This window comes from Pelophylax lessonae, assembly GCF_965119305.1.
Source record: "Pelophylax lessonae genome assembly, chromosome: 3".
Lineage (NCBI taxonomy): Eukaryota > Metazoa > Chordata > Amphibia > Anura > Ranidae > Pelophylax > Pelophylax lessonae.
Window position 1 is genome coordinate 294471984 of NC_138770.1, and position 18767 is coordinate 294490750.

Consider the following 18767-nt stretch of genomic DNA (forward strand, 5'->3'; position numbering starts at 1 on the left):
ACGTGTTCACCTCCTGGTGGGGCAACCCTGGGGACCGCGACCTGGTGTTAGCTTGCAGCGCAGTCTATCCCCACCACCAGGGGCTCTAGTGAAAACCAGCTAGCACTTAGACTCCGCACCTCAGACTAGCCCGTGTCTACCACCAGTGTGACCCGTCCGTGTTCCTGTTGTACCAGATCCCACGAGGCTACCTCTGCACGTCAGGCTCAGCCACCAGCACCATTACAGTACAAGACAGCCATGTCGGAGCCTGCAAGAGGGGCCTCTCCTCTGGACGAGATCTGCCAACACTTGGCAGCATTGTCGCAAACAGTCAAGTCGCTCCAGGACAGCTATGTGCACTTGGAGGAACGCATGCACTCTGTGACTAACCCGGGGATCCCTCCTGTTTCTTTGGTACCCCCAACTTCCACGACACCAACAGGTTCGGTCTCAGGACCCACAGTGGTGATGCTACCACCTGAACCCAGGGTTCCTACACCAGAGCGATTTTCAGGAGATCGGGACAAATTTAGGGCGTTCCGAAACGCATGCGAACTTTATTTCTCACTGCAGCCCCGGACTTTCTCCTTGGAAGCCACCAAGGTTGGATTTGTCATCTCCCTACTCTTGGATGAACCCCAGTCCTGGGCACACCGACTTCTTGAAGAGTGCAGCCCACACCTAGACTCCTTGTCTTCCTTTTTTGGTGCCATGGCTCAATTATATGATGATCCACAGCGCACTTCCACAGCGGAAGCTGCTCTTCATGCACTCCAGCAAGGCCGCAGAGCAGTAGAGGAGTACGTCTCGGATTTTAGACGGTGGAGTACTGATACCGAGTGGAACGACGCAGCGCTACGTCACCAGTTCCGCTCAGGCCTATCTGAGGGTCTGAAGGACGAGCTAGCCCGAGTTGGCATTCCAGACTCCCTAGAGGCATTGATTTCATTGGCTATCCAGATAGATCGCCGGCTTCGTGAGCGCCGTGCGGAAAGGTCTGCCCAGCACCCACGCCCGTTCTGGATGATGCCGCGGTTCGCAACTCCGGCTCATGTCACCTCCACCAGGCCCATTCCGGCCAACCTGGCTCCTGCTAACTTCACACCAGATGCCCCAGAACCCATGCAGGTTGGCGTTATGCGGTCTACCCTAACCGCTGAAGAACGACACCGCCGGCAAAAGAATAACCTCTGCCTATACTGTGGTGAAGCCGGCCATTACGTACGTTCTTGCCCAGCAAAGTTACGTAAGTTTCTCTCCATCTCTCCTTCAAGTTATCCAGCATCCGCTGCCAGTGCTACTCACTTAGCGCTCCCTGTTTCGTTTCAACTCCCGGGAGGTACAATACCAGTCACCGCAATTATTGATTCTGGAGCGTGCAGCTGTTTCATTGATCTCACGTTCGCCATCCAACAACACATCCCTCTTCAAACCAAGACTCAAGGACTTTCCATTTTTCTTGCAGATGGGTCTCATATTAAGTCTGGACCTGTGACTCAGGAGACCCCTCCACTTCCTATGGTCACTTCTTCAGGTCACAAAGAGCTACTCAGCCTGGATGCTATTGCTTCCCCTTTATTTCCGGTTATCCTGGGATTGCCGTGGCTGCAGGCCCACAACCCGCAAATCGATTGGATGACAAGAACGATCAAATTTCAGTCTGATTACTGCATAAACTCCTGTTTACCGGTCTCTCTCAGCCCTGCCAGTACCCTGCTCTGTTTGGACTCTGACACAGATCTGCTTTCTGCTGTGCCTAAGCCTTATCATGGCTACCTGGACGTTTTTAGTAAACGGGGGGCCGAGACCCTTCCTCCTCATCGCACATACGACTGCCCGATCGAGTTACTTCCTGGGGCCGGGATTCCATTCGGTCGTATCTTCCCTTTGTCAGAACGGGAATTGGAGGCTCTGAAAGAATACGTGGATGAAAATCTAAAGAAGGGGTTCATTCGTCCATCGACATCCCCAGCAGGGGCAGGAATCTTCTTCGTGGAAAAAAAGGACCACTCTCTCCGCCCCTGTGTGGACTATCGGGAACTAAATAAGATCACGGTCAAGAACCGTTACCCTCTTCCCCTGGTACCAGAACTTTTCCAAAGACTGAGGTCAGCCTCCATTTTCACTAAGTTAGACTTACGTGGGGCCTATAATTTGGTCCGTATTCGTGAGGGGGATGAGTGGAAAACAGCGTTTCGCACCAGGTTTGGGCATTTTGAATATCTGGTGATGCCCTTCGGCCTGTGCAACGCCCCAGCAACCTTTCAACATTTTGTAAATGATATTTTCAGAGACTGGTTAGATATCTTTGTTATTGTCTACCTGGACGATATCTTGATTTTCTCTGCATCCCTGGATCAACATCGGGGACATGTCAAAAATGTCCTCGGCAGACTCCGCCAACACGGATTATATGCCAAGCCGGAGAAGTGCGAATTTGAACGCCAGAGTATTCAGTTCCTAGGTCTCATAATTTCCACTGAAGGAATTAAGATGGATCCCCAAAAGGTCTCAGCCATCTTGGACTGGCCACCCCCGTCAGACAAGAAGGGGGTCCAGCGCTTCGTAGGTTTTGCCAACTTTTACAGGAGATTTATTAAGGGATTCTCTGACATCATTTCCCCCATTACACAGCTCACGAAGCAGAATACCCGGTTCAATTGGCCTCCTGAAGCCCAGACTGCCTTTCTAACCTTGAAAAGGCTCTTTACAACTGCTCCCATCCTGAGTCACCCGAATCCTGCCCTTCCTTACCTTCTTGAAGTAGATGCATCAGAAGTGGCCGTGGGGGCAGTTATTTCGCAAAGGCAGGGTACTAAAGATCTCATACATCCTATAGCCTTCTTCTCTCGTAAACTTTCCCCAGCAGAAAGGAACTATGACGTTGGCGATCGAGAACTTCTGGCCATTAAGGCTGCCCTTGAGGAGTGGAGGTACTTGTTGGAAGGGGCAACGCATCCTATCCTCATCTTCACAGATCACAAGAATCTTGAGTATTTAAGAGCTGCTAAACGGCTGAGGCCACGTCAGGCACGTTGGGCATTGTTTTTCTCAAGATTTTCCTTCCATATTACCTACCGGCCGGGATCTAAAAATGTCAAGCCAGATGCGCTCTCCCGCATGTTTGATGATCCAAAGGAAGTGCCAGTACCCGACACCATCCTGTCCGCAGGTAATTTTTTGTTATTACAGACCAACCTGATGGCCCAAATAAAGCAAGCTTCTGCAAAGAATCTCTGTCTCCCTGAGGTGTCCTTGGTACCCAGAGATGGGTTATTATGGCTTGAAGACAAGATCTTTGTCCCTGAAGAGGTCCGAGTGACGGTTTTAGGGTTATGCCATGACCACCCTCTGGCGGGCCATTTTGGTACTCATAAGACCCTGGATCTATTACAACGAACATTTTGGTGGCCAGATCTGGAACAGAGTTGCAGGGAGTACGTGAAGTCTTGTACCGTCTGTACCCGGAGCAAGTCTGTAAGAAACAAGGCGTGGGGCCTGCTCAGGCCACTACCAGTCCCTGACAGGCCTTGGAAGATGGTCGCCATGGACTTCATAGTGGAGCTTCCCCCCTCAGAGGGCTGTTCCGCCATTTTTGTGGTCGTTGATCGTCTATCTAAGATGGCCCATTTCTTGCCACTCAGGAATACGCCCACGGCCAAGGAGACTGCAGAAGTTTTTATTAAAGAGATCGTTAGGCTTCATGGGGTTCCTGCAAATATTGTTTCAGATAGAGGGGTCCAGTTTACCTCCCGCTTCTGGAAAGCCTTGTGCGACGCGTTGAAGATTGAGCTGTCCTTGTCTTCCGCCTACCATCCTCAGACTAATGGACAAACCGAAAGGACAAACCAGACGTTGGAACAGTATATCCGTTGTTTCACCACATTTGTCCAGGATGACTGGGTGGCCCTACTACCATTGGCAGAGTTTGCATACAACAATGCTAAACATTCTGCTACAGGGCAAGCTCCATTCTTCGCAAACTACGGTTTCCATCCGTCCTTCTTACCGGACGTTCCCGCTGAACCCACAGTTCCAGCAGTACAGGATATCATTAGCTTCCTCAACCGCAATTGTAAACTGCTGCAGGATGCTATAATAAGGGCACAAGCAGCCTCTAAAAAGATTTTTGACAGGAAGAGGAGAGGGGAACTAATCCTTCAACCAGGTGACCAGGTATGGCTATCTACATGCAACCTCCGCCTAGCCTGTCCCTCAAAGAAATTGGCACCCAAGTTTATTGGACCCTTCCCGGTCAAGAGGAAACTCAACGAGGTCTCATATGAATTACACTTACCTGATTCTCTTAGAATTCATCCGGTGTTTCATGTCTCCTTGTTAAAACCTACAGTCCCTAACTCCTTCCCGGGCAGAAGCTCGGAACCACCCGAACCTGTGATTGTCGATGGGGAGGAAGAATATGAGGTGGAAGCTATTTTGGATTGCAGGAGGAGGAGAGGTCAATTACAGTTTCTCATAAAGTGGAAAGGTTACGGCCTGGAAGAAAATTCCTGGGAACCGGAACGGAATATCCATGCTAAAGAACTGATCTATGCTTTCTTTCGCAGTCACCCACAAAAGAAAAACCTATTGGGCACCCGGAGGTTGCCCTTAAGGGGGGGGCAATGTTAGGAACACTCCCTGTGTACACTGAAGTGCTGTCATGAATCTGCCAGTTAAGAGTTAACTTAGTGCAGACTAATTGCACTAATTGGCAAAAGGCTGGCCTATTTAAACACCACAGCAGCACTGAGCCATTGCTGTCTTGTCTGCAGCTTTACCTGTACTTCCTGATCCTGAACCTGCTGTTTCCTGTTGACTTCCTGATCGACCTCCCGGCTTGTCCACTACTTCGTCTGCTTGCTGCCCGCCCTGACCTTGGCTCGTTCCTGTGACCACTCTCCTGCCTTATCCTTGTCGGCTTATCTGCTTCTGATTCTGGACGTGTTCACCTCCTGGTGGGGCAACCCTGGGGACCGCGACCTGGTGTTAGCTTGCAGCGCAGTCTATCCCCACCACCAGGGGCTCTAGTGAAAACCAGCTAGCACTTAGACTCCGCACCTCAGACTAGCCCGTGTCTACCACCAGTGTGACCCGTCCGTGTTCCTGTTGTACCAGATCCCACGAGGCTACCTCTGCACGTCAGGCTCAGCCACCAGCACCATTACAGTGCCCAAGATTCCCCAGGGTGCGGAGTCTAAGACCCAGCAGGTGTTCACCAGAGCCTCTAGTGGTGAGGATGGACTTGGTTGCAGCTGGGCCCAGGTCACGGCCCCTGGGGTCCCCCAGGTCACGCTCCATAGGGAGAGAAGGGAAGCAGCCACTCAGGACACACGGAATGGTGATGGGTAAGCCGAGGTTGGGGTAACAGGCAGACAAGGGTAAACAAGGGACAGGCCAAAGGTCAGGGTAACAGGCAACCAAGAATATTCAGAGACAAGCCAAATTCGGTACACAGAAAAGTAGATTAAGCACACGGCAAACAGGAAACAAACACTGTTGAACAGCAAAGCAGACCTGCAGTGCACTGGTTAATATAGACTTCCTGTGATGACCTGGGGCGGGGCTGGAACAGGAAGTAGAGGTGATAAAAAGGAACCAGAAGTGCAGTCTGACCTCTAATACAGACATGAAGGGACAGGTAAGCTTGCCAAACACTATTGCAAGTCCATGACACAGGGTCTTGGCAAACTTCTTATAACCTAGGCCATCTTTATGTAGAGCAACAAACCTTTTTTTCAGATCCTCAGAGAGTTCTTTGTCATGAGGTGCCCTGTTGAATTTCCAGTGACCAGTATGAGAGAGTGAGAGTGATAACACCAGATTTAACACACCTGCTCTCCATTCTCACCTGAGACCTTTTAACACTAACGAGTCACATGACACCGGGGAGGGAAAATGACTAATTGGGCCCAATTTGGACATTTTTACTCAGGGGAGGGCGGTTTAGACATTAATGGCTGTGTGTTGAGTTATTTTGAGGGGACAGCAAATTTACACTGTTATACAAGCTATACACTCACTACTTTACATTGCAGCAAGTGTAATTTCTTCAGTGTTGTCACATGAAATGATATAATAATATAGTTACAAAAATGTGAGGGGTGTACTCACTTTTGTGAGATAATGTATACTGCACTAAATGTCCAGTAACACACAGACATATAATGTGTTAAATGTGCAGTAATGCAGTAATATATAATGCGTTAAACGTGCAGTAATGCACTGATATATACTGTGTTAAATGTACAGTAACGCACTGATATACACTGCTTTAAACATCCAGTAACACACTCAAATATACTGTGATAAACATGGAGTAACGCACTGATATATATTCTGCTTATATTGTAAAGTAACACACAGATATATATGGTGTTAAACCTGCAGTAATGCACAGATATTTACTGCGGTAAACGCCCAGTAACGCACAGATATATAGTGCGTTAAATGTGCAGCAATGCACTGATATATACTGCAGGAAACCTGCCCTGACAAATTAAACTGACACTAAAAGTAAAAATTAATGGTCACACTATACTCACAAAGCTGACACTAAAGTAAAAATGAATGGTCACACTTCACTCACAAAAACTGACACTAAAGTAAAAATGAATGTTCACACCACACTTACACTGAACTACCACTATATTCACACTAAACTGATATTCTACACTGACAATAGAAGCACAATAGCCCACTATAGCACATATAACTCGCTAGCAGCACTGAACAGAGCCCTGTTCTCTCTCCATGCCAATATCACACTGCAAATGGCCGCTATGGGGAAAATATTTTATAGTGTGGGGGCAGGACTAAGAGCAATGAGCCATGATTGGATGAGTCATAAATCATCACTATTTTCTCCAAACATGGCTCTGAAAGTGCTCTGATTGGGCAAAGCTTTCATTGCTTCAGCCAATCAGGGCTTCCAATACACTGTACGGCGGCACAGTGCATTGTGATCATTTGGCGGGCTGAACAAAAGGTCAAACGCCTTGATCATTTGGGTGTTCGTTAAACTCATGCTTAACTTAAAGCAATAGATTAACGTGGATTTACCATCATGATGAATTTAGTATAAATAACTTGTGATTACCTTGTGTCATTGTCCACCTGCCAACTGTTACCAAGACTGTTAGAGTCTGGCTCTAATTCACCATCTGGGTTTAAGAAGTCATCAGTTTGGTTTCCATTGAAATTTCCACAGATTCCACACACTTTGTTGGCATATTCCGATGGAATATTCACCACCACTCTATGGTTTCCATCAAACCGCACACTTACACCAAATGCTGTTGTCACCAGTACATCATGTCCGCTAAGGAAGATGTTAATGTTTGGATGTAGGGCTACTGGTAAGGTTACTGCAATTTTGTTCACCTAGATTCACAATATATAATAGAAAACATTTAGGATTGGAAGATAAAAAAGAACAAGTATAAAAGAATTAGAGTAAAATTATTTCATATATCAATAGGTTTTTTTCCAGTTTGTACTTACTTTGACGTTTCTGTTCTTCTCAAGTGTAATCCTGTATCCATTCATATCAATGTTGACATAACTGATATAAGACACTTTGGTGTTGCCTCCTCTGTGCTCATTGGCTGCTTCAACATTGAATTCTGCCAGGTGCCCATCAACCTCACAGAGTTTAGATATTGTATAGGTGCAAGTGCCCATAAAATGGTGCACCTGATTGTCAAAGGTGTAGTAATGAGGATCTCCAATAATCTCACAGGATCCTGGGGGCAGGGTGGGTGAATATCGTAAGTTTGAAAACTGCTAACTTTATTAAAAAGATATACAGTCTCTTCCTAAAAGGTACATTGTGGATATTTGAAAACCTTAACACCTTCCCATCTGGTGTATAGCAGATTGATGGCCGAGTGGGACATTCCTCCTCCTGAGTAGACAATATATGATGTTCTCTCAGAAGGCACCACTCGATGTCCACCAGGCAAGGCTGATGACTGAGCACTATACCAGCCTGCTGCTAGTGTCATGTAATCGCTGTGACCAATTACAGCTGATCACAGGACAATTGTAAACAATGGATTTAAAAAAAATGTAATACAAATTGAAAAAAAATGTAACCTTTTTTTTACATACTGTCACCAGTCAGTGTCCCTGATCACCAGCATACCAGTTATATAATAACACTGTACTGCACTGGTGACAATGTTAAAAATAAATTGTGAACATTATTTTTTTTAATTTCTTCATTTTCCCAAAAAATGTAAAAAAAAAAATTACAACTTCAAAAATCTCACTATGCCTCTTGCTAAATACCCTGGACTGTTTCCTTTCCAAAAAAGGGGCATTTGGACGATATTTGACGTTTTACAACCCTCAAGAAATGAGAACCGTCAGTACATCAGGACTGACTGATTTTCAGATACAGCATACTGTATATACCTTAGTTTGTGGACTCTATAACTTTCCTACAAACTAAATAATATACACTGAATTTTCAAGAAAATGTAGCAGAATACATTTTGACTCTAATTTCTGAAGAAAGGTTATTTTTTTGCAAAATGTTATAACAGAAACACACCTTCTTCCCAAAATGTTGGTAGTTTTTTTTATTTAGCAAAAAATAAAGAACCCAGCGGTGATTAATTACCACTGAAAGAAAGCTCTATTTGTGTAAATCTTATGGGTACAGTGTTGAATGACCACGCAATTGCACTCTACCTAAAATGTGATAACCAAAATGGGTTGTTTTTTTAACTACTTAACCTCTGGTAGATTTACCCCCCTTCATGATAAAGCCATTTTTCGAGATACATGTTACTTTATCAGACAATTGCGTGGTGCAACGTTGTACCAAAATCAAATGTTTGTCCTTTTTTTTCTACAAATAGAGCTGTATTTTCATGGTATTTGATCACTTCTGTGTTTTTTTTTTTTTTGCGCTATAAACAAAAAAAGACCGACAACTTTGGAAAAAAAAAAAAAATCTGCTTTAAAACATATCTAATGAAAAATTAAAAAAATGTAATTTCTTCATCAATTTAGGTAAATATGTATTCTGCTACACCTTTTTTTTGGTAAAAAAAATAATACCAAAAGCCAATATTGATTGGTTTGCACAAAAGTTATAATGTCTACAAACTGTGGAATATTTTTATTTATTTATTTGATTATTTTTTTACTAGTAATGGTGGTCATTAGCGACTTATCGCAGGACTGCTTTATTGTGGCGGATGAATTGAACACTAACTGACACTTTTGGCACTATTTGGGAAACAATGACACTAATACAGTGATCAGTGCTAAAAAAAATGCACTGTCACTGTACTAATGACAGTGGCTGGGAAGGGGTTAACATCAGGGGCGATCAAAGGGTTAACTGTGTGCCTAGCTTGTGTTTTCTTACTGTGGGGGAGGTGCTTGTACCGTGGGAAGGCATGGATTGGTGTCTCTGCTTTGCAGAGATACAGGATCCATGCCTTCTGTACTGACAGAACAGTGATCTTCTTTGTGTACATAGGCAGATCGCCATTCTCCCTCTGTATCAAAGGATTGGCAGGTGCCAGAAGACATTGAGTCTGTCGAACCCGTCAATCAGCTCTCACTGTGTATAATCACAGCAGAAGCGGGCTGCCAGCAGCACACATGCGTGCCCCAGACCCACAACTGTCGTGCCACTTTTGAAAGACTCATTATCTTGATTATTGCAACTCTTCCCATTATATTGCATGCACAATGCGTGAGTCTTGAAACTTCAACGTAATTTATTTCAAACAAGGTTTTTTGGAATCGTCCCCCAGTAAGAAATATAGTCCACCTTCCAATCAGAATGAAAATGATCTTTAATATAACTCTTTGTTTTCCTAGAAACAATTATCCCTAAAATGTCTGATTTGGAAATATATGTTAGCAGTAAATAAATGTTGAAAAAAACCCTCATTGTAGTTGCAGACACTGCGGAGTATGTCTCTTCAGATTTGTGATGAATTTACTCTTTGTGTTCTCCATGGCAATATGAGGATAAAGCAATTGGAGAACATACTATATAACATAACAAATTATAAAGCACACTTTCTGTGTTAAAACAATGACCTCCAGTGAATTAGCCTACCTGGTGGTGGTGGGCCTGGAGTAACAGGTCTTGTGGTAGTTGTCGTAGTAGTTGAGGATATTTCTAAAAAAAAAGAGAAGGGAAAATGTAGAGCTAAAGTGATTGTAGAATGAACTACAACTGCAGTTTTGCTCAGGTAAATATATTAGAAAAATATATGTACTACTCTGGTCTCATTACAAGATATTTGCTGAAAATATAGTAATGTAATCCACTTGAAAACTCCAAAGACCTAATTTAGTAGCAACTGCTGCTGCAAGTATTTTTTTCCAACAAAAATGTACCTAAAATACTAAGGCAGGTCATAGATCAGGGATCCTCAAACTACGGCCCTCAAGCTGTTGCGGAACTACACATCCCATGAGGCATTATAAAACTCTGACATTCACAGACACGACTAGGCATGATGGGAATTGTGGTTCCTGAACAACTGGAGGGCCATAGTTTGAAGATCCCTGTCATAGATGATACAATTTTCCTAAATTCCACCAGGGGTAAAAGGAAAGAAAATTGCTTGATTCCCTCATCCACACAGGCAGTGTTGATGGTGGAATACCTCCTGTGGATCTATTGTGTAATGCCAGCAAGAAGCCTTCCCAGCTGCCTGAACACAATGATCACTGCTAGCGGCAATAGTTCCCGGAAGTCATCAAATACAAAAAATCCTACAGGCTGGTTGCACCGAAGTTGATCGATGGATAGACTTCAGTTCAATCAATCTGCTGATAGATGGATAGATTGTACCTCGGCCGGCTTAAGTTAAATACTTAAGTTGAATACTTGTACTGTGCAGGTCAATTGCTTTAAAAAAGGCAAGTAGACTATTTAGTTTGCAAGGGACTTTTCACTTTGAAAAGGAAATATCCGTTAATTTAGCGAAAGCAGTGAAAAATCACTTTGCAAATTGTACCCAATCACTTGCAAGCAAAATATAAAAAAAATAATAAAAAACATTACGTTTGTTTGCACATGACTGGATGATGAAAGTCAGCATAGCTTCATCTCAATCACTAAGGGAAATCTCCATTGCAAAGTGAACAGCATAACATGTAGAAAGTGGCTTGTGGATGCCTGATTCTGTACAGCAGAGTGAGGCACTAAATCCCTACTTTCCCAAACAAGTTCTTTTTATATTGATAGACTGTTAATGTTGGCCAATTGTCTTTTTAATATTTAGAGTAATTAAAGTGGTATATATTTTCTTACAGGTCATGGTTTTTGTTGGTGGTGGTGGTGGTGTGTGTACTGATAAAAGAAGAAAAATATGCATTTAATTCAAGTTACCATACAAATCATCTTGGACAACATATGAACTATTACCAAAAAACTTTTTCTTACCTTTACAATATCCTGGCACAAAAGAGATATCATCCAGAGCAACATCACTACGGTAGTCCTCACCTCTGATCCCTTCAATAAAAATCTGTGAACAAATAAAATGATTGTTAGTGATGTCAATGCAAAACTGAAATGAAAAAAAAAGGAAATCTTTACTAGTATGTCATAGCAGGAGCCTTCAAGTGTTGGACATTTGTTTAGCTTCCCCATCAAACAGCCTATGGAGCAGCAAAGGAAACTAAAAAATGGACAGGCTCTAAATAACAGAATTGCCAGGGCACCATGTGATCAGTAGCTTCAAGAATGCTCAGTAAGGAAGCTGAACAGACAACTGGAGAAATTTGCTATGGCATAACAGTTGAGCTTTACTAAACTTTAGGTGATTTATTTTAAGGATTGCTTATGCCTTAATGTCTGTGTGTCAGAAACAAAATCACAATTACACATACTTATTTGGGCAGTATAAATACCTGGATAATATTACTGTCAGGCAGGAAAATCTCTTCCAAATGCCACATATCCCCATGATTTCCTTCTAGGTTGGAAACATAGAACAAACCATCTGCTGTTAGAAGTGCCACCTTCAAGCCCATATATTGTGCTACCCCGTACATGTGATACCAGAAACGTAAACAGTGAGGTCCAGTAAAACTATTGGCAGGACTTTCTAGTCTTGCAAAATTTCCTTCTTTTGAATACCGTCCATCGATATAGAGGTAATATCCACCTAATTATGCATAGAAAAAGCACATAATATAAGTTAATCTAACACTAGAAAGACATTACATATTGTGAGTTCCTCCTCAGCATTCACATTACAATGTACAATCTAGTTAGTTTTTTAAAAACACTTTCAGGGATCCTAGGTGGCATCACTACTGACCTTCTTACATGAATAGTAGTTGCCTGGTTGTCTCTGGCTTCAACACTATCAATTGGGCCCAGAAAAGCATGCAAAGTGGAACTTCCACATTTTTTAGTACATACTTTATTTAAAAACAGTAAAGTTTACTTTTGGAATGGAGAGTCTGTTTTGCTTAAAACAATAGGAAATATTTGGACAATGTTATATTGAATTGGTTAAACTGAGAAAGTTAATGATTACTTTTAGTTAATACCTCTTACCTGAAACAAAGCAATCTTTTTTTCCATTTAGGATGACTAGTTAATGCCTGGTGATTCCTGCACATACAGTACCCTCGCAATTTAATCTAGCACATTGAAAGCCTGAAATGCTACGCTGATCCTATAATGAAATCTCAATTTTACCCTACAGTGTTAGTTACAAACACATCTCCTTCTTCTTCCTGCAACCTTCTACTTTCTATTTTCCTAGCACTAAGAATTGTTTACTTATGAGCTAATAGAGAGGTTTTGGGATGGTATGGAGTTAGCCAACCCTAAACTCTGCAGAGACTTTGAAGAGTTTTTGACATTCCCAGGGTGCAAAAGAAAACTTTTGAAAGCATGTGCTGCCTGTCTTTATTGATCTAGCCATTTTAGAAGCTTTCAAAATTAACATGTATGCTCTATCCTTTAAGATATTTAAGGCAAAGGGGTTGTAAACACTTATTTAGTTTTTTTGCCCTTACTTACCTGCTCTGTGCAACAGTTTTGCATAGAGCAGCCCTAATCCTCTTCTTCTGGGGAGCCCAGCCTGTACTCCTGTCCCCTCCTTTTCATCGGGGGCAGCCACTTTCAATGGGGGCACCCATGTGGGCTTGCTCTTTAGTCTTGCTGCTGCATCCATTGACACAGACAGCAGGACTTTGCCCCGTCCCCGGCTTCCGTGCCACTGGGTTAGATTGACAACAGGGGTTAGATTGCTCCTGCTGCTATCAATCTGTCCAATGAGAAGAGAAACAGCGGCTGGAGCCGATGTGCTCCTGCATATTGCTGAATCAGATCAGGCTCAGAAAAAGGGTGGGTCCTAGGGGAGCTAAAGTACAATAGGATTTTCACCTTAATTATGGTGAAAAAGCTTGGGGCTTTACAACCACTTTAAGATAAGCTTTTATTAACAAATACTCTATGCCACCAATTTGTGGCTGAGCCATGTGAGAGCACACATTAGTAACAATGTATGTAAACTAAGATAGGCTTATTTTAAAAGCCACTAAAAGATGAACACAAGCCTGGCTGATCCAGGGAAAATCGGAGCAGATTAGAAAAAATTTGCTCCTTCGTCAAAATTCATTATTCTTTTAGTTGTTTTACAAACACTTTTGTAGCTAGGTAATCTCTCATCATAAATGGGCAAGATATAAAAATATGATTTCATAATAACTTTTCATACTTCCATACTTATTAAGCAATCATTATAAATTAGTGTAATCTCTGCAGAGCTATTTACCTCCTGTTGTATGGTCATAGGATGGCCCAGTAAATCCAGATGGTGTTGATCCTGTCCATTGGGTCCAGTCAATGTGATCAGACTTCGATTGCTTCCAGTTACATAAATCCACATCAAAAGAACAATCAAAGAATCTATTTTCTGCAGCAGGTAAAAACCACATAAAATAGTATTTATATTAGTAAAACATTGGTATGAAACATGGACACCTCATAACTAAGTGCTATTGCGCATTATGTGTTTGAGCTGTGTTTGGTTTTAACCGTGAAGATTTATTTAAATGCAGTAATGGAATGTGAATAGGTTCTCTATATTTGTAATATCAGACTGCCTAGCAATGAGCATAAAATTATCTTTGTGGTCAAAATGTGATATCATGTTGAGATGGATTATCTATGAGCATTGCTGTGCTTTTAAGTAGAACAATAAATGTTGTTTTTACATTGTGGACATTATAATCTACTTTGGAATTATTGCTAATAGAGCATATGGATCATGCGCCTCAGTGAAAGCTGTCAGCATGAACAGATTCAAATATTGGAATTGAGACTGTCAATAAGACCTTCCCAGAATTATATGGCAGTGTTCCATATAAATCCATTGCACAATCAATCCATGAATCCATTATAGCAAAGCTTTCTGACATGTGCACCAAATTTACATACTGTAGCTCTTTTTTACTGACACTTTTAGAATCTGTTACTCTGGCTGCAATAAGCAAACTGACAGGGATCAAGACCAACTCTGACTGGGAGTTTGTGCTGGGAAGTCGCAAGAATATGAAAGCTTTTTATACAGGGATCCCTGGTTGCTACAAAGCCAATGACTGCCACATTTTGCTAACAGTCGGGAGATTGCTCAGGTGAAGGCTAAAAGTAAACAAATGAGGGGCTATGAGGTTACATCATTGTCTAAATATGGCAATGGTCCATTTGTTTACTTTCAATAGATGACCATGAAAAATCCCAGATGGTGGCTGATTCAGGATGGTGATAAGACGTCTTTTGCAATGACGCTGTCAGCTACACAGCCAACAATGCACTAGCTAGCAAGGGGCTATACATGCACTGAGGACAGAATGCCTGTGGCATGGACACTCCAGCCACAATGCTACCCTCCTTCATGTTAGAGATATTTGTACTTGTTCCCGACAGTTACATGATTTTCTTGTCCACAATATGATTTTTTGTGGGGATGAGCATCAGAATTCTATAGTGACTTCCTCACTCTATATTAAAACAATTAACTATGTATTCACACAGTGGTGTTTAGTGTAATGGACTGAACCTGGTAGCTTCAAATATACTTCAACAGGACTCAAAATCACAACAAATTGTTTTTTTACCTTATGCAATACTTGTATGTGTATTATTAACTAAGAGGGAATAGAAGCAGTTATCTTTAATTTTGATATATTGTTTTGAAGTCGCAGGCCTTTGAAACAAAACACATTTTAACATAGTGTACATCATAGGAGATAAAATGTCAGCATTTTATCTGTTTATAAAATTATAGGTCATGGTGATCATGATTAGGTTCCCGTACTCCATAAAACCCCATGCCCATCCTGAAAATATTTAAATATTTATAGGACTAAAAACAAATTTATGGTCCTGTTCCCACAAAAGTCATACATATATATACTCTCTTTACTCTCCAGCAGATAGCAGGCATAATACTAAATTATGAGTGACAGGATAATGATTTTCTGTACATTTTCTAAACTATACAACAATTGGTTTATTCATATATCTTTTAAAGTAGATTTGTAAATAATCTGCCTGGTATGGTTGGAACGATGGCTGTAGCAGTTGTTGTATTTCCTGTTAATTTTGAAACTCAATAAATGAGTCTCAAGTTACATTTTGAATATTTTTATTTTGAAATCATTTACGAAAAAGATAATTTTTACTTACTGCAAAAGGTGTTCTCTCTCCAGTCACCAACTATGATACCGACATTTTCACAAGCGGCAGCATAGGCCTCTAAAGCATTGCAGAACTGATTTTGGTTTCCTCCAGTCGCACACAAGTCATACACACAGTTCTCAAAATATATCTGAGGAAGAATGTGGGGGTGACAGTCCTTGAAAGGTCCATTTGCTGATAATATCTGTTTACATTTGTCTTCATAATTAACCTCTTCGGCAGGATCACATGTTGAAGGGTCAACAATGTCTTCTTCACATCTATTGAGACAAATCATTCAATGGTTTAATGTTTGACTAATCATTATATTCATATAAAGATGATATTAGGGGGACTTGGTTCTCATATTTGTTTTAATTTTTTTCTATAATATAAAAGAGAAACTAGGTTGGGTGCTATAACCCACCATTTAACCTTGTTAAAGAGTATGTTAGCTCAACATGTCCTATTCCTAATATGTATCTGTTGTACCATATTGTGTTCTCTTTGTATTGCTTCCTTTGTATGGGATACCTGGTGTTCCTGCCATCCCCCCTGCTTTCCTATTTCAAAGAGAGAATGCTAGGTATGAGAGCACAACCCTCTCAGCATTGCCAGTTTTCTGGCTGTGCTGGGAAAACAGCCCGTCCATCCGACACATCCTCCCCTGTCATTCACAGGGAAGATCAATGAACTGCTGTTCTCCACCCCCACCTCTCAAGGCCTTTATGCACTGTAGCTGAAATGAGAGGTTATGTGATAACTTATAAAAAAGAAAAATAAAGTTCAAGGGGTCTTTAAAGACACACTTTTTTATAATTAATCTTTTGAAGAACCCATGTATTTATTGCAAATATATATATATATATATATATATATATATATATATATATATATATATTAGATAGATAGATAGATAGATAGATAGATAGATAGATAGATAGATAGATAGATAGATAGATAGATAGATAGATAGATAGATAGATAGATAGATAGATAGATAGATAGATACAGTGTCTCACAAAAGTGAGTACACCCCTCACATTTTTGTAAATATTTTATTATATCTTTTCATGTGACAACACTGAAGAAATTACACTTTGTTACAATGTAAAGTAGTGAGTTTACAGCTTGTATAACAGTGTAAATTTGCTGTCCCCTCAAAATAACTCAACACACAGCCATTAATGTTTAAACCACTGGCAACAAAAGTGAGTACACTCCAATTGATAATGTCCAAATTTGGCCCAAAATGTCAATATTTTGTGTGGCCACCATTATTTTCCAGCACTGCCTTAACCCTTTTGGGCATGGAGTTCACCAGAGCTTCATAGGTTGCCACTGGAGTCCTCCTCCACTCCTCCATTATGACATCACGGAACTGGTGGAGGTCAGAGACCTTGCACTCCTCCACCTTCCATTTGAGGATGCCCCACAGATGCTCAATTGGGTTTAGGTCGAGAGACATGCTTGGTCAGTCCATCACCCTTACCCTCAGCTTTTTTATCAAGGCAGTGGTCATCTTGGAGCTGTGTTTGGGTGTCGTTATCATGTTGGAATACTGCCCTGCAGCCCAGTCTCTGAAGAGAGGGGATCATACTCTGCTTCAGTATGTCACAGTGCATGTTGGCATTCATGGTTCCCTCAATGAACTGTAGCTCCCCAATGCCGGCAGCAGTCATGCAGCCCCTGACCATGACACTCCCACCAACATTCTTGACTGTAGGCAAGACACACTTGTCTTTGTGCTCCTCACTGGTTGACAACCTCTGGATATGACGCTAAGCATGTGCACTCAATTTCTTTGGTCAACCATGGCAAGGCCTGTTCTGAGTGGAACCTGTCCTGTTAAACCACTGTATGGTTTTGGCCACCGTGCTGCAGCTCAGTTTCTTGGTCTTGGCAATCTTCTAATAGGGTAGGCCATCTTTATGTAGAGCAACAATTATTTTTTGCAGATCCTCAGAGTTCTTTGCCATGAGGTGCCATGTTGAACTTTCAGTGACCAGTTAGTGAGAGTGATAACATCAAATTTAACACACCTGCTCCGCATTCACACCTGAGACCTTTTAACACTAACGAGTCATAGGACACCAGGGAGGGAAAATGGCTAATTGGGCCCAATTCAGAAATTTTCATTTCAGGGTGTACTCACTTTTATTGCCAGCTTTTAGACATGTATGGCTGTGTGTTTAGTTATTTTGAGGGGATAGCAAATTTTCACTGTTATGCAATCTGTACACTCACTACTTTACATTGTAGCAAAGTGCCATTTTTTCAGCGTTATCACATGAAAAGATATAATAAAATATTTACAAAAATGTGAGGGGTGTACTCACTTTTGTGAGATACTGTGTATATATATATATATATATATATATATATATATATATACACACACACATATATATATATATATATATATATTTTTTTTTTTTTTTTTTTAAATAAATGCATTTTGTAATCAATAATGCCTTTATATAATTCTTCTGCACCTCAGCCTTAGTGAAAGACAAACCATTTAAGTGAACTGTGAAGAATCTTGGCACACACAATCATTGGCCCATATCCTCTTGTCATTGTTTACAAGAGCGAAAAATATAGCCATAATTCACACCGAGTTTATCACAAAGAAATATTCATTTTACTAGCCAGTAACTTTATGCATGTCTCTTTCAATATTCATCCAAGTCCTTACTGTACATTTTGGTAATTGAGTCTAGATCTAGGATGATCATCAAGGTAAAATTATTATATATACGTACACCCAATTGTCATCAGGAACACGCCAGCTGTTTCCAAAGTCATTGGATGTGGGGGCAAGTAAGCCTTCAGGTGTCAGGAAATCATCTTGTTGGTTACCACTGTAAGTGCCACAGAGTCCACACAGTTTTCCTTTAAAGTTCTCATTAACTTTAACAAAGAGTTCATGGTCACCACTATACTTAACTTCAAGACCAAAGTCAGTCTGCACAACAACAAAGGAACCAACAAAGCGTATTAAGATGCCTGGTGCTGGGTTCAGAGGCAGTGAGACAATGAGTCCATTAACCTAAAGATAGAGAAAAGGACAATAAATTAACTGGGGGAAAAAAAATCA

General features: G+C 41.5%; 2 protein-coding genes across 2 annotated transcripts in view; both read right to left on the reverse strand.

Annotated features, from left to right (window-relative positions):
- Window positions 1-7988, reverse strand: part of LOC309550491 (IgGFc-binding protein-like) — a gene marked incomplete at both ends in the record, with an annotated part of 214675 nt that extends 206687 nt beyond the window's left edge. Inside the window, 3 exons of the mRNA XM_082250860.1 lie at window positions 7082-7365; window positions 7486-7727; window positions 7838-7988. Coding sequence (XP_082106986.1) covers window positions 7082-7365; window positions 7486-7727; window positions 7838-7988 — 677 coding nt within the window. The remainder of the gene's footprint in view (window positions 1-7081; window positions 7366-7485; window positions 7728-7837) is intronic.
- Window positions 7989-9946: 1958 nt separating this feature from the next.
- LOC309550492 (IgGFc-binding protein-like) overlaps window positions 9947-18767 on the reverse strand; it is a gene marked incomplete at both ends in the record, with an annotated part of 138007 nt that continues 129186 nt past the window's right edge. Inside the window, 7 exons of the mRNA XM_082250861.1 lie at window positions 9947-9999; window positions 10070-10132; window positions 11408-11492; window positions 11878-12134; window positions 13761-13901; window positions 15677-15948; window positions 18433-18719. Coding sequence (XP_082106987.1) covers window positions 9947-9999; window positions 10070-10132; window positions 11408-11492; window positions 11878-12134; window positions 13761-13901; window positions 15677-15948; window positions 18433-18719 — 1158 coding nt within the window. The remainder of the gene's footprint in view (window positions 10000-10069; window positions 10133-11407; window positions 11493-11877; window positions 12135-13760; window positions 13902-15676; window positions 15949-18432; window positions 18720-18767) is intronic.